Source organism: Mustela lutreola, chromosome 3 (genome assembly GCF_030435805.1).
Source record: "Mustela lutreola isolate mMusLut2 chromosome 3, mMusLut2.pri, whole genome shotgun sequence".
In the NCBI taxonomy this organism is placed as follows: domain Eukaryota; kingdom Metazoa; phylum Chordata; class Mammalia; order Carnivora; family Mustelidae; genus Mustela; species Mustela lutreola.
This window is the reverse complement of record NC_081292.1, coordinates 163,891,204-163,912,729: the sequence shown is the minus strand read 5'-3', so window position 1 is coordinate 163,912,729 and position 21,526 is coordinate 163,891,204. Positions and strand designations below refer to the sequence as shown.

Below are 21,526 nucleotides of genomic sequence, written 5' to 3'. Positions count from 1 at the left end.
TGAGGACTAGTACTTCTCATGAACACAGATGCAAAAATCTCCAACACAACATTAGCAAATCAATCCAATAATATATAAAAATAATTATACATTATAACCAAGTACATTTATCCCAAGTATGTCAGGTAGGTAAAGCACTCCCAAGATCATATAATGTAACCCATCACATTAACAGTGTAAAGAAGAAAAATCACATGATCTTATTACTAAATGCAGACAAAAGTATTTGACAAAATTCGACATGCATTTATGATAAAAACTCTCAGCAAGCTAGCTAAAGAAGGAAGTATCCTCAGCTTGATCAAAGATATCCTCAAAAGAACTATACCTAATATCATACTTAATGGTGAGAAACTTGAGATTTTCCTGTTAAGAATGGGAACAAGACATGATATCCCTCTCAACCCTGCCTTCCATGTTGTGTTAACTAATGCAATAAGACAAGAAAAAGAAACAGAAGTTGTATGCATTGGGAAATAAGAAGCAAAACTCTATGTTCACAGATGATATTAACACCGATGTAGAAATCTGAAGGAATTGACAAAAACTTCCTGGAAATAATGAGGAATTTTAGCAAGATTAAAAGACACAAGATTAGTATGCAAATGTCAATAAATTTCCTACATACCAGCCATGGACAAGTGGAATTTGAAATTAAAATCATATTACTATTTACATTGGTCCTCTAAAAATGAAATGCTTAAGTATAAACTTAGCAAATTACAAATTAGCTTAGAAAATGCATAAATTATGCAGAGGGAAAAACTATAAAACTCTAATGAAAGTAATCAACAAAGATATAGTAACTGCGTGGGGCGCCTGGGTGGCTCAGTGGGTTAAGCCGCTGCCTTCAGCTCAGGTCATGATCTCAGGGTCCTGGGATCGAGTCCCGCATCGGGCTCTCTGCTTGGCAGGGAGCCTGCTTCCCTCTCTCTCTCTGCCTGCCTCTCTGTCTACTTGTGACCTCTCTCTCTGTCAAATAAATAAATAAAATCTAAAAAAAAAAAAAAAAAAAAAAAAAGATATAGTAACTGCGCAATCATTTTGATAGATGGATAAAAAACATTTCATAAAATCCAACAATAATTCATAATAAAAATTCTCAACAAAATAGGAATAGAAAAGACCATCCTCAGTCTCACAAGTTGCATCCATCTAACATGATAGTTGAAGGTGAAAGACTGAACTGTTTCCCCCTAAACTAGGCACAAGGCATGATGTCTTCTTGTGTCTGCTTTTCAACCTAGTCCTGAGCATTATAGCAAGTCAGTAAGGATAGAAAATGAATACAACATCCAACTGGGAAAGGAAAACAAATCCATTAAACTGTTTTTACTCCCACATGCCTTAATTCTGTTTGTAGGCTATTCCAAGAACACATATAAAAATGAGCCAAAAAGACCTTCAAAAACCAATATGTCAAGTTCTCAGGTAATAATATTAAACTGTTTTATTTCTATGTACTAGAAATAAATATCTAAAATCGAAATCAAAAAGTAATTCCATTTAGGCGTGAGGAGCAAGATGGTAGAGGAATAGGAGACCTAAATATCATCGGGTCCCAGGAATCTAGCCAGATAGTTATCAACCCCTATAAACCCAACAGGAGATCGAAAAGAAGAGCAGCAATTCTCGGAACAGAAAAGTGGCCACTTTCTGGAAGGTAGGACCTGCAGAGAAATGACTCTGAGGCGACTCAGGGGAAGATAGACCGCCAGGGGAGGGGCCAGCTCCTGGCAAGTGGTGGAGCAGCAGAGCACAAAATAAGAACTTTCAGAAGTCTGCTACACTGAAGGACATTGCTCCAGAGGCTAGGCAGGGGATGGCACCCTCATGGGGATAGTGTGGTCTCAGGACCCTCAGGGTCACAGAAACACCGAGGGTGTCTGAATGCAGCAGAGCTCCCAGGTATCAGAGCGGGAAAGCCAGCGGCAGAGACGGAGGCAAGCAGTGGACTCTCAGCTCAGGGTTACCTTAAACCATGGTCCGGGCACAGTTGGGTCTCTGCGCTTTGAGCAGGGACCCCACAAGTGGCAGATCCAGAGAGACACCCTCCTTCCTCCTCCAGGAGTTGTGGCGTGGGAGCGCAGCAGGAGTCGGCTGAGTTTGGAGGCTCCAAACAGGGCTGCGTGCCAGAGACAGAAATGCTCGGTCATAGGCCGGTGAGCTCAGAGCGTGGCCGGAGGCGAGGGAGATGGGAAAGATTGACTGCTTCCCTCTAAGGGTGCACTGAGGAGCGGGGGCCCGAGCTCTGGGCTTCTCTGGCGAAAGATTGGGAGGCCGCCATCTTCATTCCTGTCATCCAGAGCATGACAGAAAGTGCTCAGGGAACAAAAGCTCCTGAGACCAAAACAGCGCAAATTACTTAGCCCAGCCCCTGGCAAAGGGGTTGCAATTCCGTCTCTGACAAAGACATTTGAGAACCACTGCAAGAGGCCCCTCCTCCAGAAAATCAGCAAGAACATCCAGCCATGACCAAGTTCACCATTCAGTGAGAACTGTGGAACTCAAGAGCTACAGGAATGAGGCATGTAGAATTCATGTTTTTTTTTTTTTCCCCATGATTCTTTAGTCTTTAATAAAAGTTAAATTTTTTAAATTTTACTTTTTTTCTTATTTAAAAAATTTTTTTCCTCTTTCTTATTTTAGCCTTTTTAACTATTTTATCTTATCAATACATTTTAAAAAATCATTTTAAATTTTCATTGTTATAGTCATATTCTAATCCTTCATTGTATTTAACCTTACATGTATACATACATGTATACATACATGTTTTTCTTTCTTTAAAAATTTCAGATAGTTTCTTCTAATGGATACAAATAAACCCTAAATCTAGTGTATGGTTTTGTTCTAGTCTCCAGCCTGAGGACATTCTCTCCTTTTTTTTTTCTTTTCTCTTTTTCAACCAACTTCTTATCTTATCAATTCCTTTTTTAGGATCTTTTTAAATTTTCATCTTTACAGTCATATTCCGTCCCTTCTTCATGTTTACCCATATTTTTATTTATATATAAGTTTTTCTTTCTTTAAGGTTTTGGAAGACAGTTTCTTCTAGTGACCAAAATATACTCAAAGTCAAGTGTGTGGCTCTGTTCTAATCATATATAAATATATGACTTCTTTTTTTCTTTTTCCTATTTTCTACCCCTGGTTTCAAGTCTCTTCTGATTTGGTGCTGCCCTGCCCAAGCCGCTGAATGCTTTCCTCAGGGAAATGATCCGGAGGTAGCACTCACCTCCGTTTCTAGCTTGGGTGGGCACATGGCTCCACGACAGCTCAGGGAGGGGAGAACATTCCGTGTCCTTCCTGACCAGGTGGCCCTGACCAGGTGGCTCAGTCCCCCTTTCCTCCGGAACTTTCTGCAGCCCGTCCTATCAGTTCCAGAGTGGAGTCCCTGGGCGTTCTGGCTGCTCCTTGTGTGACGTCGGTCTTTCAGCACTGTGGAGAGTGGTGTTTGCTCTGACAACATGGTCCTGTGGAGGCCCCTTTGGATACAGAATGCCATGTGACCTCTGGGTACTCAGATCAGTCCAGATCTAACCCAGACGATGAATGGAGCACAGGAACCTCCTGGAGGAGCCGCCCTCCCACTCAAACCCAGGCCTGCTGACACTACTAGCCGCTATTCTGTCTGTGTCACCAACACATGGCCATGCGATCTTCCAACATTACTGACTCATGGTGGCTCTTGTAAAAGCACATCCTGTGTGTCCTCAGCATCAGCCGCTGAAGTTGGCAATGATCCAAGCGAACACACGAAAGACCAACAGGACTGAAGTTCAGCACCCACACCTTTGAGAAATGAAGGAAATGCTGTGACGCAGCCCAGACCCGTGGTCCGCCTGTGGTGCCAGCACCATGCCAGGGATGCCTGCCTTCCTGGGAGGCCACACCATGTCTGTCTCTGGATGCAACAGCTCGTGTCCTTCCTGTGACAATCGCCTCCTTGCATTTTATCTTCCTGCTTATATTTGGAAGGTCTTCAAGAAATTTAAATTTGCGAATGACTCAATAATTCTGAGTACCTACTGCCATGTATCCTTGAGAAAAGCATCCATTAATCAGGCACTGGTTATTGTGCTAAAACTTAAATTTACTTTAATTAATTTCCTTTTCCCTCAAGTATGCTGCCAGCGTGTGTCAGACGGGTGTGCCCATCCCCTGAAGGACATGCACAACAGGGACAACCTCCCTAAGGGTGATGGTCACTGAATCCTGAACACCTCATGCCTCAGGTTCAGAAATAGCTAGAGTTCTGGTGGGATCTCATGGGAGAAAATGTGGCTCCGATGGCCCCTGCAGGGAGTAAAGGTGTTCTCACGGGCACAGCCCCTGGGGGCTTGGCAGCCCGTGGGGAGCCCTGCTCTCCAGGGGGACAGCTGGACAGGTGAGCAGAGCAGTGGGGCTGACAGGTGTTCTTTCTAAGACCGGAGGCTGACCTGGCAGTGAACTCTCAGAGGATTCATGAAGGACATAGGTGGCACCCTGCGTGCAGACACTGAAGTCCATTGCCTGGTGGGAACCTGTGTCCTGTGGGGCTGTGGGACGAGGAAAGGTGGGCAGGGGCAGCTGCGGGGGTGGGCTCAGGGCCAGCCTGTGTGGGGGAGCTGAGCTCATGGGTCCCTGGACTGAGGCTTACAGTCTGGGGGTCCCTGGACCGAGTAAGGCTTGTGGCCCGAGGGTCTCTGGACCAAAGCTCACGGTCTGAGCGCAGCGCCAACAGACGCACTCGGGTGAACCTGACCCACAGGACTGAATGAGGAACTCTCGTCTGCCTGGCAGGGACACCAGCACAAAACAATGTAAATATCAGAGATCTACAGACGGGATGCTGAAGGTAATCGCAAGCATGTTGTTTTCACTGACAAGAGCGTTCATATTTTAGGTAATAAAACTGAACACGTTAATTATTGCTGATTTCACAATTCCTGTCTACAGCAAGTGCTCATGGGAAGGGCAGACACTAATGAAATTGATTTATCATAAAGGCAGCTAACTGTGAATGCCAGTGTTGGAAACACCAGGATCAGTGGCTCTATTTTAAGAGAGTGTAACAGGCTGATCCCAATAAGTATCGACTGGTGGGATTCACGCCTGTGAATGTAACGAGTGTTCAGGTTAAAAGAAAGCTAAATAGGAAACACACCCAGATTAGAATATAAAATAGTTAAGTGTACCTTTATTGACATTTTTAAGGGTAGATTACTTTTGCATAACCTATGATGTCCCGTTTAGATATGAATTAAGGCAATAAAAATAGCAAAAGAGATCATATTAAAACTAAAAGCTTCTGTTCATCAAAGGACAGGATCCACAGAGCGAGAAGACGACCTGTGGGGTGGAGGAGGGGCTTACAAGTCAGGGGTCTCATGAGGGGCTGATACCAGAATGCATGACGAGCTCCTACCCTCACACACCGAAATCAACCTGATCAAAAAAATGACCAGAGATCTGAGCAGGCATTTCTCCCAAGATGTGCCAACAAGCACAGAAAAGATGTTCGCCATCAGAAATGCCCATCAGAGCCACTGACATGCCCTGTCACAACCAGCTGGATGGCTGCTCCCGAAACCGAACAGAACCAGGGAACCGGTGTGGTGAGGGATGGAGAAGCTGGAAGCCTCGGGACCATCGGGGGATTGTGACTCGGCGCAGCCCCAGCACATGGAAAACAGTCTGGACGTCCTCAAAAATGACACACAGGACCACCACGTGACCCAGCAAGTCGAAGTCTGGGTACACACCCAAAGGAAGTGGAAGCAAGGTCTTTGTGAGATATTTGCACCCCGGGGTTCAGAGCACCATTATATAATCCCAAGAGCTGAAGTGTTCATTGACAGACGGATGGATGGGCAAGATGTCACCCACTCAAACAATGGAATGTGACTCAGCCTTAAAAAGGAGGCAACATGGACGGGACTGGAAGAGATTATGCTGAGTGAAGTAAGTCAAGCAAAGAGAGTCTATTATCATATGGTTTCACTTATTTGTGGAGCATAACAAATAACATGGAGGACATGGGGAGATGGAGAGGAGAAGGGAGTTAGGGGAAATTGGAAGGGGAGGTGAACCATGAGAGACTATGGACTCTGAAAAACAATCTGAGGGTTTTGAAGGGGCGGGGGTGAGAGGTTGGGGGAACCAGGTGGTGGATATTAGAGAGGGCATGGATTGCATGGAGCACTGGATGTGGTGCAAAAACAATGAATACTGTTACGCTGAAAAGAAATTTAAAAAAAAAAAAAAAAAAAAGAGGCTGATCCTGACACCTGCTTCAGCATGGCTGACCCCTGAGGACATCACACTCCACCATTCAGCCTGTCACCAGAAGACAAACAGTGTAGGATTCCACTTACCTGGGACATGGAGAGTCATCAGATTCATAGGGACAGAAGGCAGAGGGTGGACACAAGGGCCTGGGGTGGGGTGGGGAGTCTGTGTCTCATGGGATCAGAGTTTCAGTTTGGGAGGATGAGCGCCTTCTGGAGATGATGGGGGCATTGTGCTTAGGGCCTTGGAAGCTGTGCGCTTAAAAACTGTTCAGATGGTCAGTTTTAGGTGACATGTAACAATAACTAAAGCACTTTTTATGGTGAAGGGGGCCCACACAGTCGTGGCAGAGAAAAGGTAATGATATTGGTAAATCACATCCTCCCAGAATTCATACTGTGCGTGAGGTCACAGAGTGTAGTCCTGACCCCGCAGGCCCCGTGAGAGGAGGGAGGGGTCTCGCCCCCCACCTGCACAGGGCCGTGAGAAGCATGTCTGCAGGCAGGGAGGGCTCCCACCTCCATGGAGAGATCAGTGTCTGTGGTGCTCCCACCCTGGGCCCGAACCCCTCTGCTCATCCCAGTGTCACTGTGTGGGCTCGGTCGGGGCCCCTGCTCCCCAAGACAAGCAGCGAGGGGGTGTTGCCTGGTTGCTGGGGCCTGAGACACAGGACCTCACGGCATCTCGCTCCTTCCTCTGAATGGCATTGACAACATGAAACCTGCCCTGTGGGATGAGGGCTGACTTGCGTTATGCTAATGGAACCAGGGTGCTGGTTCCTGGTTCCAGCCCAGTGGGCATGTTGCCTCCTGGCTCACAGCCGCAGCTCTGGTGGTGTGCCCAGAACTGTCTTATCCCAGACAGGCTGCATAGATGCCGCCGAACCCTGGAGCAGAAGCAGATGTGGCCTTGGCTGGAGAAAGAGGGTGTGGACGTCACAGGAGGGGCTGTAGGACACTTGGGCCTGCGTGACCCCAAAGCAACCTTCTCTGCTGTTTACATGAGAAGAGGCGTCTTCCCACCCGAGTGTCGCTGAGCAGCTCCTTCAGCACTTGGTTTCCGTGGTCTGTGGCTTCCCTGCCGCTGCTGTTCTGCGGGACCCAGGTCCTGGACCATCTCCACTGCCCACACGCCCGCCTCCTCCCACCCTGGTCAGAACCCGCGCAGTCGCACACACTCTGCCTCACTAACTACACACGCAGAGGGACGCGGTCTGTGGCAAACGTCCTGAAAGTCACGGAAGTTGAGTAAACAGTCCGCTCCTGCCCGAGGCTGTGGGATGCAATCAGAAAGCTGACTTTCTGCGAATGCCAGCCGATGAGGCCACTCGGCTCGTGTCCTTCAGGAGCCCTGGGTCAGGGAGGAGGGACAGGGCCACATCTGAGCTCCCGAGGAAGGCTTGGGACCCCTGGCCTCTGCGAGGTCATGCAGAGCACGGGTGGGTTTTCCCACTTGTGACCAGAACAAAAGGGTTTTGTCCAACTGTTCCTGGGCTATGAAATCATTTCCTTTCTTGATGCTCACGGATTTTCACATATCCTGCCTCTGGGAATGGTTTGCTTCTCTGAAGGCTCTGAGACCCTGGCCCGGGGGTGGCAGGAGACACTCTGGGGGCCCCTGGAGGTCGCGTCCCACGGAAGGCCTACCGCAATGCTCTCCTCACGCCGGTATAGCTTCCAGTTCCTGCCGCTGTCGCTGAACATCAGGAGGTAGCTGGTCACCCAGGAGGAGCTCCCGTACCCGCCCTGTGTGGCCACTGCGGTGACCACCACCCTGTCCCCAAGGTCAATCTGCAGCCATTGGCTTCTGTTTGACACACGGGGTGTCCAGCCACCAGCTCCTTGTGGAGAGAAAGGAGATACAAAACCACAGTAAGAGCAGGAAACATCAAAATGCATCTTCAAGGGGGCAAAACTGGCACAGAACATGTGCCCCTGTGGCTTCCAGGAACACTGGATCCCTGATGCCCGGGGACCTTGACCTCCTGACTGCAAACACAGTTACACATAGTGAGCAACTGCTTGTCTATGCCCTCCTGCTCCTGGGGTGTGTGACAGCCTGGGCTCTGGGTGCTTAGCATCAGGGGGACATCCCCATGGAGCCCATCACTCTCCAAACCAATGTCCTCCAGGCCCTGTGCTGGGCTGGTCACCATCGGCCTATGCACCTTTCCAGGGTCCGCAGGGTGTCTAGCTCCTGGCAGAGCTGGACATCCATTTGGATGCCCCAACTCAGGGATCCAGTGTCCCACTCTGATGATGCAGAGTCCTCGGGACATGGCCTGCCATGGGAAGCCCAGACTCAGGGACATGGGCATCTAAAGCAATGTTAGGAGCTCAGAGGTGGGACAAGGTGCCGGTGGATGGTGAGGCTGTGTGAGGTGGGATGACAAAGGCAAACCCCACCCTTAAGGGGAGGAGGGGTTCGTGCAGCAAAGTGCACACTCCCACACACTCTCAGAAGACAGAGGACAAATGAGACCAGTGGAGAAATGGCAACCACCCTGCATGGGGCCAGTGCCCCCTGTGGCCCTAGCCCTGAACAGAGAACGAGGGGTACAGCACAGGGACCTCCTAGGGGCACTGCAGAGGCCAGGAGAGGGGACTGGAGTGCGACCAGAAGGTGGAGTTCTCCTTGAGCCCCCACCATGAAGGGACAGACCCAGGCTCGGAGAGTGTGCAGACCCCGAGGACACCCAGTCCTCCTCCTATGTGCATGGCAAACACCCACAGTGGACACCTAGTGCGGGTCATGCGGAGATTGTGGAGGTGGGGGCTGGGTGCCCGTAAGCTGGAGGAATCCGGCGTCACCAGACCAGTGAGAGAAGAGTAAAACCCAGGCAGAATTTCTGAGAAAATCAGGAAGGAAATACTCGCCAAAAGTAATTGGAGAACATTCCTACCTCCTAAAAACAACTATGAAGCAAAAGGAAACCATAGGAAATAAACTCCTCAAACAAGCCTTTCAGGGTCCGAAATACCACCTTGAATCACAAGGTCGGGGCTAAGAATAACAATGGACCAAACACAGCTATGACAAAACACTGATTGAGCACAGGAAGCAAATGGGATAAAAAGACAAAATTATATGTAAAATAAAGAAGAAATACCATGACATACCATTAGAATGGCCCAATCCAGAGCCCTGACAGCACCCAGTGCTGGGGAGGAACAGGGGCGTACTCACTGCTGGGCGGACGCAGGAGGGAGAGTCTGGCGGCTTCTCCCCAAATAACACACTTTCACCACAGGATCCAGAAATTGCGATCCTTTGTATCACACAAAAATCGCACACTTGGTCTGTAATTGACAAACCTTGGAAGCAAACAAGACAGCCCTCAGGGAGTGGATGCATGAATCAGCAGTGGTCCATCCATACAGTGGACTGTTGTTCTGTGAGAAAAAGAAATGAGCTATCCAGCCATGAAAAGACATGGAGGAAACTAAGTGAAAGAAGTCAATCTGGAGTTTGGGGGAGGGTGAGCAGGACTGGGGGTCTGGGGAGGGTGAGAAGCAGGATCTGGGGGTCTGGGGGAGGGTGAGCAGGGGCTGGGGGTCTGGGGAGGATGAGCACAGAGGATATTTAGGTCAGTGAGACCCTGTGGATGATATTGTTATGATGGATACAAATGTATTTAGTGAAACCCACTCTGCACAACACCAAGGGAGAGCCTCTGGGCTCCAGGTAACAGGAGTGCATTAGAATCGGCTCACTGAGTGCAGTGTACGTGCTGCACAACTGTGCTACTTGGTGTTCATGGTCAGGACCCCATGTGGGGGGCCGTAGGAGGGTGTGGCATGTAGGGACTCAGTCCTTCCTATTTCGTGTTACTGCAAACTCAAAACTGTTGTACAATCAGTGCATTAGTTAAAGAGAGTAAATTGCCCAGAGTCCGGAGAATAGACTAAGATGGAAATGTAGTGAAGGACACGAAAGAAGGTGGCGAACATCCGAGAGCATGAAAACTGTCACGTGAATAAAGGGTCAGAGAAGCAGTGGTCAGGGGAAGCAGGCAGAGCGGGAAGAGTATACAGAGAGCTGAGTCCCGGGGAGAGACACAAACCAGTGCAGGAGGGTTGGTGTGGGAAATGCCGCCTAAGGCGATCTTTCCAGAGAGAAAGGACCACGAGAGCCCAGCAGGGATGGCATTGTGGACCGTGAGCAAAGATCCAGAAATAGACCCCGACACATGGGAGAAGTGGCGGGGTCTCCAGGGTTTGGGGTGAGGACAGATACCTTCCCAAGTGGCCCTGGGACAGCGGGGCAGCCAGGGGAGGCGGTAGAGTTAGACCCGTAGTTTACATGCACACAGCGCCAGCGCCTAGTGGGTCAGGGTTTTGGTCTAAACGCACAGACGCGGGAGTGGGGGAAGTTAGGCTCCTCTTCACCATGGTGCCAAGAAAGCTTCTCTCACTGAGACTCAAAACCCAGAGGCCACACAGGAAGGACTGATCCTCTGACCACCACAGTCTTCCTAGATGCATAACGAAAGCAGAAGCCAACTCCAGAGCAAGTCGAAACACAGCCCACGAGTGGAGAACATGCCCCGTGAGGCACCAGCTGTAGTGGGTGTCCAGGAGAGTGGTGAGTGACGTGTGCTGTGTCACAGGACGGGCCTGTGGGGGATCTCCAGGACCTACAGAGACCCTGGAGTATCTTCTCCATCTGTCCTTCTTGTAGACTAATAGGGAGGGTGTGCCCATCGCTGTGGGGACAGGGCCCAGAGGGAGAGCCCAAGAGGAGGCTGGGCAGGTTGGGGGGCACTCTGCTCTTTGCGGCGGACTGTGGGAACTGAGGAGATGGTCCACATCTCCCCACCTTCCCCAGAAATAAGTGACAGGAGCCAACCAGCACAGGGAGGAGCCTGCATATAATTCAAGGCTTGCGTGAGCCTGGCTGCCTTCCAGACAGGACTGCATCCCCTGGCGGTCAGGGTGCACCCAGGGTCTGGAACAGGGGAGAACCTAGATGGGCCTAAACCCCTTGGTCCACCCAGGTGTGCAGGTCTGCAATCCTAGAACCACCTTGCATGTGTACTAAAATTGAACCAATTAGTCAAGATATTGCAGACAATGGGGGCCAAGTTTTTCTGCTCTGGGAGGAGGGAAGACTAGGAAGAACCCTGGTTTGGGCTAGAATTAGAAGGATCAATAGACATTGGCGGTTTGATGCACCTGTAAAGGGAGACAGAACTACAGACACGTGTGGGCCCACATGGCTTAGCATCTCAGCGTGCAGGTCCTGGGTGTGACAGTGGGGAGGGCTGCCGGCGATGGCACCGGTGGCCATGAGCACAGCTCACACCCAGCCCTCCACTTCGGCACCCCGTTCTCCTGCACAGTCACCGGGATCCTTGGAGAACTGGTTGATTTCTGTACAAAATACAAGAGGAGCTTAGAACCTCTTGTGCACCAGAACATAGGAAACGCTGAGAAAAAGGGAGCCTTGCTGAAAGAATGGAAGAAACGACCTGAAGATTGGCCAGCTCTAGGACAACTGAGCAGTGAAATGAAAAAATGGATTTTACCGTGAGTACCCACAAGTTTCTACTGGTGAAAGGAAACGAGCTGGATGCTTGGGTGGCTCAGTCAGCTAAGCGTCTGCCTTCAGCTCAGATCATGATCTCGGGGTCCCGGGACCACGACCCGCATCAGGCTCCCTGCTCGCCAGTGAGTCTGCTTCTCCCTCTGCCCCTCACCCCACTTGTGCACGATCTCTCTCGAATAAATAAAATCTTGAACAAAAAAAGAAAAGCAATCAAGCACATACTTGCTCAGGAGGAAGGAGCAGCTCTTCCTCACAGGGAAATTCCCAGGGTGACTCTGGAATGAGAGAACCCTCTAGGGCAGACACCACAGCAGTGGAGGGTAACCCTCATCAGATGTTGTGAGGGATCTCTGATGCTCTCTAACTTCTGGGCTGGGGCTCAGTAGGGTCTGAGCAGTGAAGCTGGCTGGCATTTGGAGGTTCTGCTATTCGGCCCCTGAGTCTCAGAGAGCCTGGGGAGTCCACACAGATACCTCCCAGGCAGAGGTCCCTCGGCGTGTGGCTCACTGCTGCAGTGTGTGAGGTCGTGAGTGGTCATGAAGCCATCGTCCTTGACCAGAAAGACTTTAATACCAAACATACCACGCAGGGATGGAAATGATTTCTCTCTACCCTTCCGAGTTCTTGGCTGATATGAGACAAAGGAGCAAGAAAAAGACAACCAGGAGTTTACCAAGGTGTGCAGCTCATGATGCAAGGAGACAGCAGGAGAAACGGGGAACCCCACAGTGGCCTAAACCTGGGGCTCAATACTGTCTTCAGCTGAAGAGAGAGAGAAAGCTGTGGGGAAGGCCTGGGGGGACAGGAAAAGTGGGCCAGTGCGACTCAAGTCCCCTGTGGGTGTCTCCTGGGGTTTAGTACCATCCTCTTCCTGGAACCAAAGGAGCCTCCCTGCTCCAGTAGATACCCTGGCAATAGGGTAGAATCTGCTCTGTTCTCAGAACTTCTCCTGCAGGTGCTAATTCTCAAGACAGCCAGCTCAAAATGATCCTTAGGCCAAAGAGGCACACTTTAGGCCCATGTGTTCTGGTGCTGTTCCACGAGGACGTTAGAGAAGACAGCATGTGAACAATCACACCCCCAGGACCTGGGGTATAACTGTTGTCCTTGCAAATGACAAAGGACTTGACGAGTAACTCCTGGCACAGTTGTAGACCCACAGGGTGTGTGACTGGTTTTGCAATTTTTAAAAAGGTTATTTATTTTAGAGAAGGGGAGGGGAGAAGCAGAGGAAGAGGATCTCAACCAGGCTCCCCGCTGAGCACAGAGCTGATACAGGGCTGGGTCCCAGGACCCTGAGATCATGATCTGAGTCCAAAGCAAGAGTCAGATGCTCAACTGACTGAGCCACGCAGGGGCCCCTATTTTGCATTTTTTAAATCCACAAATGAGCACATTGTAGCCTTTTTCTCTGTTACTGTCGATTTTCAGTCTGGGTCTAAAGACCCTTTAGACCAAAGGTCTAAATAAATTGTGTTACTTATTTCTCGATTAGTTACAGAACGGGAGCCCCTTTATGTGCTAAGGATGCCGCTAGCTGTCTCCTTTTATGCGATCTTAAGTCTTAAAGGCAGCTGGGCAACTCCTCAAAACCTCAAAATAGAATTATCCCATGACTCCTGATTCCATGCCTTGGTATATGACAAACAATGAAAAAGTCAGCACATGTCAACATGACTATTCACAGTGATATCAGTCACACTAGCTAAAAAGTAGAAAAACCTCCAATGCCTATCAGCGATTGAATGGCTAAACCCAGGTGTTACTGAGACCTGACGTCATGGTCCCAGGACAGGGGATGTCTCTCAGCCTCCGAGGGAGGTCAGCCGATGCACAGACACTCCCTCTGTGGACCTGGCAGGAAGCAGGTGGAGGGGCTGGGAGAGGGGAGGGTTTTTGAGGGCTGAAGGTTGTGGAACCCGATAAAGGAGGGGCCCCACAGCATTGTGAGTGTCCAGAGTGTGGCTGAACAGTTCACTTTAAATGGTTAACGTGATTTTTAACACAGCAGAGAAGCATCTGGGGGAACATGTTTGAAGTTTCCCCTTTACAGAAGAGAAGAATAAATTTGGCCCTTGTTGTGGTTGTGTCACAAAATAGCTTTGAAGTTTATTCTAGCACATTGTTTGAAATGTCAGCTTTTTTCCTTTTGCTTCTTACTCACTTTGAAATTATATTCTGTCCGTGAATTTTGTCCCAAGATCTGTTACTCACACTTTATGGTAAGAGTAAGGAGGCCAAAACGTCTGTCATGTGTGTTCCGACTTGTGTGTGGCTCCGAGTGGCCGGGAGTGTGCAGAACCCCAGACCCTCCCTGGGCAGGGGCCACATCCAGCTGTGAGGACTTCAGTGGCTGGGTGTAGGATTACCTCAGATGCCCTCAGATGCCCTCCCGCTACATAAACCTCTTGATGGGGATGGCCGACAGCAGCAAGGTGTCTGTGCCCAGTGACATGCGTGACGTCTCAGGACATGGGCTCCGCCCACGGCAGTCATGGACTACAAGGCGCAGAGTATCTGTTCTGGCCTTTCCCACAGCTCAACAAGCAGACAGAATACTTGCAACCTGAGAAGTTGGGGGCCCACGGGCGTCTGCATGGGAGAGTGTGTGGACTGATCACAGGAAGCCTCTGTGTGGTGAGCAGGTCTGGAGGTGAGTGGACAGACGTGCTGTCTTTGCTCGGTGCATGGGAGGGCTGGTGCTCCGCTGCTCACCTTTGTGACCACAATGTGTCCGGCTGTGCCCTTTGCAAGGTGGTTTTCCTGATCTCGTGTCCTCAGCTCTGCACAGAGAGCCAGCTTTCTTGCAGGCTGGGAAGTGCCAGTCTCAAACGATACCTTCAAAGTTCTAATTTCTTCTTCACCAAGTTCATACCTCAAAATGTCTTTTGCTTCTTCCAGGAAAAGCTGAAGTGCTTCACCAGGATTCTGCTTGCTGATGTCAGGCAGCCTGGTGGCACTGTGTGGCCTGTGGCAGAAGACAGACGTCTGGCTGGGGCCAGGTCCAGCTGGAGATGCTCCTCCCATGTCCTTCCGTTCAGCCACTCTGCCCTTTGGCTCTGTGCCACAGATCAATAAAACATGTGAACGTGCTGCGTTTTCATGATCCAGGGATTTGATGGGATGCAGCACACTAGAAATCCGGGAGCACAAATCGCTGCACCAGGAGCCCCAAACTGCATTCACCCAGACCCCTCTGCTTTGTTATCCAGACCCTGACTGAGCTGAGGGTTTATTCCTTGTTTTATTGGCGAGCCCTGCACCATGGCCTATGGGGGCTGCATTAGAGAACCACTGTCCCGAAGAGCAGAGGTCCGTCTGGGGCTTCTTCTCAGTGTCTGTTTGAATGAGGAGAGCAGCCGAAGAGAAAGGTGCATCAGCAGGCTGTAAGATAATCTAGGCAAGAAAGAGTTAAGGGTAAACATGAAAGTGCCCACAGAGGAGAAGGGGGCACCAAGAAGGGGTCCCCAGGATGGGCAGGGACCCTTGCTTGCAGGCTGGCTGGCTTTCCTCGTGAGCGCTTGGCCAGCAACACTGCCAGGGGTGGTGGGAATGTGGGAACGATGCCTGCCAGTGTTCACTGTGTTCTCCCAACCCCTGAAAGGTGTGGATGGCAGGTCCGGGGGGTCTTGGGGAGGACTCCAAGATTTCTGATTTTCCAGTAACTGGAACGGATGCTGGTCAGTTACAAGACGGTGAGTCTGGCCTTGTGCACAAACTGTAATGCATCTTACTGTCTGGGAAGGGTCAGGAAGCAGCTCCCCAGGTGTCATGGGACTCCCCTGTGCCTCAGTTTCCCCTGTGACTTTACGGCTGGCCCAGGTTTGCTTAGATTACTGGAACACTTCCTGCACTCTAAAACTCATCAGATGAACACTAGGCGTTGATGCTGGCACGGCTGGATCCCCGTCCAAGTGGGTGGAACTCCTGCAACTTTTGCAAATTCCTCCTGCTCCCCTTGGGGAAAGTGTGTGCACTGCGTTTCCCAGCCTCCCTGACCCTTGCTCCCCTGGGGTGCTTTACCCTGCTGTGAATCCACTTTGCAATCCAGAGACAGGAGAGTGGCAAAAGCTGCGATGTACAGGGCTGCCTGACCTTGTGAGGGGTGGAGTCTGCCCCCCACCCCAAGACCCCTGTGTCCCAGCAGCATCTTGAATGTCGTGGGAACTGCTGGGAGGCCAGAAGGTGCCCCTCCGGACACACGCACATGTGGAGAGACAGTCCCTTCTGCAGCCGCGTGTGGTCATGGCTCACCTTCCTGTAGACCAGATGGCCCCAGACTTTCAGGGAGCACTCACCCTGCCTGGGCTCTGCTCCCTGTACACCCCTGCCCCAAGGCTCCCTGTTCTCCATCTGGAGGCCTGCCATGGCAGGAAAGGGCGGATCTTCTGATGCATTTGCTGATCTGATCAGCTTTCTGATCACAGCCTCTGAGCCCACTGTCCCCGTACTTCCTCTGTCCCAAGAACCGGGGAACAGGGATGGCCTTGCTCTTCTCCATGAAGCAGAATCCAGTGACACCATCTCTGTGTTTGCAGAGGCAGAGACATTAGGATCCCAGCCTTGTCCCCGGGACATCTCAGCACCCCGAGGGCCCTCAGGGAGCCCTGACATGCTGGGCTATAACCTCAGCTCTGGCTCCTGGACCCTGCTCCACACTGAATCTTCCTGTCAGCTGGGTCTTCTCCTGGACCCAGCCTTTCTGCTGTCGTGTGCCTCAGACAGAGGGTCTGAGCCTCTGCCTGCTTTTGTCCCTCTGTGGTGAGCCCATGGCCCCTCCTGGGACAAAGACCCCTCCCCTGAAAGGACACAATTGGACAGTGTCTCTTCCTTTGTCCCAGAGACTAAGGTGCACAGTCAGAAGCCCCCCTGCTGACAGCTGTCCCCTGGCTGTCTCCAGGGTGTGAGGTCTCCACTGCTCAGAACGTGGAAGCATTGACAGTTTCCACGCCCTCAGAGGCAAGCTGGACAAGCTGGACACCCGCTGAGATGGTCAGTGGATGGGAGGTCAGCATTCCAGACAAGCGTCACTGACAAAGCAGGTTGTAGGGAGCTGTGGCATCCGGTGGGAAACCTACCCATTCTGCTCTGTGGCTGCAGGTGTCTTTGTCAAAGGACAGTGGACAGAGTCAGCCGAAGCCCCACTTGTCTTTAAAGGCACATGGGCACCAGTAACTTCCTCTGTCCCTCTGATCTCTGATGGCCCTGGGGAAGGCTTCCTGCTAACGTCAGCCTCAGCTTCACATGCACACACACCTGCTGTTTCAGACCTCCTGGTGAGCTGGAAGGCACCAAAAAGGATAGTGCCTTGTGTGTGTATCCCTGTACACGGGCTTCCACGTCTTTCAAATGACAAAGCCCACGTGGACATGTAGTCAGTGGGCGCAGATGGGAAGGCGGCAGGTGCTCTTGAGCAGGGGTGTGCAAGGAGGTGGGTGCAAGGAAGCAACAGGAAGGTAGAATCAGAGAAGCAGCAGAAGTGCACAGATGGGGGACTCCGGTTCCTCAGCAGCCCAGCTGAACCGGCTGGAGCCCAGGGCATTTTCTTCCTAAGTGAGTTGTAAGCAGGGATCTGTCTTGGGCAGAGGCTGGGGCCCAGCTTCACACACAGCAGGATGGCTGGGCTATTGTCAGCTCTCCGTTGGTCAGTCTCCGCACAGGGATGGGACAGGATAAGCAGACGAAGAGATTGGGAGTTTATGGTCAAGTCAACAATGCTGTTGGGTAACTTGATCCAGTTTTCATTTCCAAGACATCCCATCCAGCAAAGCAGAACACAGTTCCTTCCAACTGCACACAGAACGTTTACAAGGTAGACTATACTGTGTCCATAAAACATATCTCAATTACTTTAAAGGGACTCAAATCAGGCAAAGTATGTTCTCTATCCAAAATGAAGTTATCGGGGTGCCTGGGTGGCTCCAACATTTAAGTGTCTGACTCTTGATTTTGACTCAGGTCATGATCTTAGGGCTGTGAGATCAAACCCCATGCTGGTTGTGGAGCTTGCTTAAGATTCTCTCTCTCTCCCTCTCCCTCTGTCCCCCTTTAAAAAAAATAAGTGAAATATATAAATAAATAATAGAATGAAGCTGTAACACAAGGATATCTGCAAAATACTGAAATATTTGGAAACTAAAGAACATACCTTTAAATAACCCAAGTCAAAAGGGAGATCAAATGGAAAATTAGAAAGCTTTTGACTGAATAAAAGTGAAAACACAAATTATCAAAGCTTGTGGCTGCCACTCTTATGAACTGGGATGGGGGATTGGGAATACGAGAGGGTACTCAAATCAGTGAGCTTACTTCTAGACCTAAAGAAGCTAAAGAAAGAAGAAAATATAAACCCACCAACTCAGACTGAAGTAAGAACGTAATAGAGATGAAATGGAAGTAATGAAATAGAAAACAGAAAATCAATAGAGAAAAATAAATAAAACCTAAAGTTATTCCTTAGTTCTATAAAACTGATAAACTACTTTGGAGTTATCAGCAGCAAATAGAGAATCCATTAATTACTAATATGAGGAGCGAGAGGGACATCACTACTGACATCAAAGGTTAATAAGGAAACATGAAAGCTTTATTCCACTCAGTTTATTTTTAAACTGATGGCATGGACAATTTCCCTGAAAGACAGAAACTAGTAAAATTTCATCCAAGAAGAAATAGGTAACTCAAACCACTCTAATATTGATTAAAGAAACTGAACTTGTATTTTATTTTATTTTTTTAAAGACTTCATTTATTTATCTGACAGAGATCACAAGTAGGCAGAGAGGCAGGCAGAGAGAGAGAGGGGGAAGCAGGATCCCCGCTGAACAGAGAGCCCGATGTGAGGCTCGATCGATCCCAGGACCCTGGGATCACGACCTGAGCTGAAGGCAGAGGTTTTAACCCACTGAGCCATGCGGGCGCCCCTGAACTTATATTTTAAATTTTCCCACAAAGAATATTCCAGGTCCAAGGATTTTACAAAAAAGATAGATCAAAAATTCATGCAAGAACTGACATCAGTTCCACACAAACTCTCTAGGAAGTGGAGGAAATAGTTACCAATGAACTCCATGAGTTGGCAAGATCCTGATAACAAAACAATGCAAATAATTGAACAGAGAAGAGATACAGACCTATCTACCTTAAGAACACAGATGCAAACATTGTAACAAAATGTTAGCATATAAAATCCAACAATCTATGAAAAGGTTAGTACCTCAGGACCAGGTGTGACTTAGTCCATGAGGGCAGAGTTGGTTTAACATCAGAAATTCACCTAATGTGATTCAGCATGAAAACATACTGAAAATGTTCATATGCTAAACTATACAGTCATCAAATACATACAAAAAAGTTTTTGAAAATAGCCAACATTCATTTCTGATTGAAAAAAAAAATGTCTTGACAGGCAAAGAACAGGACATTTATTAAAAAAAACAAAACAAAACAAAACAAAACAAAACCCTGTAAGTACCATCCTGTAAGGGTGGGAGATGGCTGCTTTCCCTCTGAGATCCAGGACAAGGCAAGGCTATCTGCTCTTGCTGCATGCACTCAACACCACTAACGGCATTGAGCCAAGGCAATAGGGCAAGAAAGCGAAATGGAAGGAATTGGATCGGGAAGGAAGAAGCAAATGGTTTTATCCACCAATAGCATGGTCATCCATGTAGACACACCTGTAGAATCGAAAATATGGTGGAAGAACAAATATGTGGCTTTAGCAGGTTTTCAGATTATGCAGTCAAATCAATACACAAAAATGCATTGTATTTCTTTGGCATGACTTGTATTACCGACCTGATTGTTTATTACAAAATTAAAGTTCTTAATTTTACTTCAACAGCATTGAGTAAAGGAAATTAAAAAGTGGAGCAGAAGTCCAGAAGTTGACACAGTTATTTGTGGTCAACTACGTTTTTACAAAGGTACAGAAAATTGAATGGGAAAGGACCAGCTCTTCCAAAAACCGGGCTGGGATGATTGGATTTTTTTTTTTTTAAGGTGAGGGGACTTTGTTCCATAGCACAATTTCTTTGACAAAATGATAAATTGGTCTTCCTCAAGATAAAAACCTTTACTTTACAAAAAATGCTGTTTAAAGAACAGAAAGTCAACAAACACACTGAGAAAACACATTTGCAACTCCAACCCACATACCTAAATATAGATATAACTCTCAGTACTCAGTAACTACAAACTGAACAAGCCAATGCAATACTAAAAAACTGGCAAAAGTTTTGAACTTTTCCCAAGAAGATAATCACAATAAGCCATGAGAAATGTCATTATCCTCTGGGAGGATAAAATTAAAAACCCTCACATCTGTTAGCGCTTCTACCGCTCAGACAGCTTCTCATCCTGGGGTTTGGGGAGGGTGTGGAGCACCTAGAACTCTCCAACATGGCCGGTGGAGATGCAAAAGGGCAAAACCACAGCAGAAAACTCTCTGTCAGTGTCTTAAAATACTGGATATTCGGGGCACCTGGGTGGCTCAGAGGGTTCAGCCTCTGCCTTCAGCTCAGGTCATGATCTCAGGGTCTTGGGATCCAGCCCCGCGTCGGGTTCTCTGCTTAGCAGGGAGCCTGCTTCCTCCTCTCTCTCTCTAACTGCCTCTCTGCCTACCTGTGATCTCTGTCTGTCAAATAAATAAATAAAACCTTAAAAAAAATACTGGATATTCACCCACGGCTTAGCCAGCAAAAAATACCACTCGGGTCTCTAAGCAAGAGGAACAGAAATGTGTCCACACAAGACCTGTCCAGTAAGGCTTAGACAGTTTTATTCTGTGTCCCCAAACCAGAGACCACCCAAGTTTCCTTCAACTGGAGAGAGGACACATGATTTTTGTTGTATTCATACATAGAATAGGACTCAGAAATTAAGAGGATAAAGTAAACACCCCAAAAGTGGATTATCTCATGTTAGGCAGAAGGACCCAAATTTAACTGTGTTCCACAACATGACAAATTACCTCAAGGTGATGAAAATCGGGACGGTAGCTGCCTTGGGGGTGGGGTATGGGGACAGGGCTGGAGGACACTTTTTAGGGTGAGGGTATATTTAATTACTTTGTTGGTGAGGCAATTAAAAGGGTGCATCCATTTGTCAGATTAAAGATCTGAATTAAAACAATAATATTGGGGAAAAATATGTGAAAATCTCAATTTTGGAAACACTGAAATTTATACCTGCCGAGTGCCGCATCCTCTTTGTTTAAAGAAAAGAGTCTTCTAAAGTCATTCGTAATCTATAGTCTATAGGAGCTAAAGAAAAGAAAGCCAAAAGAAAAGCAGTGAAGTGTGTTTTCTTTGCAGCCGCGAGAAGGTAGGAATTTAGAATGAGCAAACAAAGCTGCCGGGACAGAGCCAGACAGCAGGAACATGAAGGATGTTAATGCTGGATGTGGAATCTTGGATAGCTTTTCTTCCACATCAAATGCATCTCAGATTTGCAGGAAGAACACTTTAAGTAAGAACAGAAATGTTAAATGTCGAATGGTGGTCATCTCCGATATTCGTGTGGACTCTCTCTACTTTAAGGATATCTGCTGCATCTTAGTTTTCGGGATAACAGTGGGTCTGTATGGCTGGAGAAGAGAAATCTCCAGGAAACCTGTATTTTTGGTCCTGGTGTTCAAAATTCGGTCATATTTTCAATAACCTGGTTCTCTTGAAATTAAGTCAATGTGGGACTCAAAGAAATA

The 21,526-nt window shown here is 48.6% G+C and overlaps 1 protein-coding gene across 1 annotated transcript in view; it reads right to left on the bottom strand.

Annotated features, from left to right (window-relative positions):
• LOC131827230 (contactin-associated protein-like 4) overlaps positions 1-21,526 on the bottom strand; it is a 130,433-nt gene that overhangs the window by 72,882 nt on the left and 36,025 nt on the right. The window contains exon 3 of the mRNA XM_059167384.1: positions 7,920-8,113. Coding sequence (XP_059023367.1) covers positions 7,920-8,113 — 194 coding nt within the window. The remainder of the gene's footprint in view (positions 1-7,919; positions 8,114-21,526) is intronic.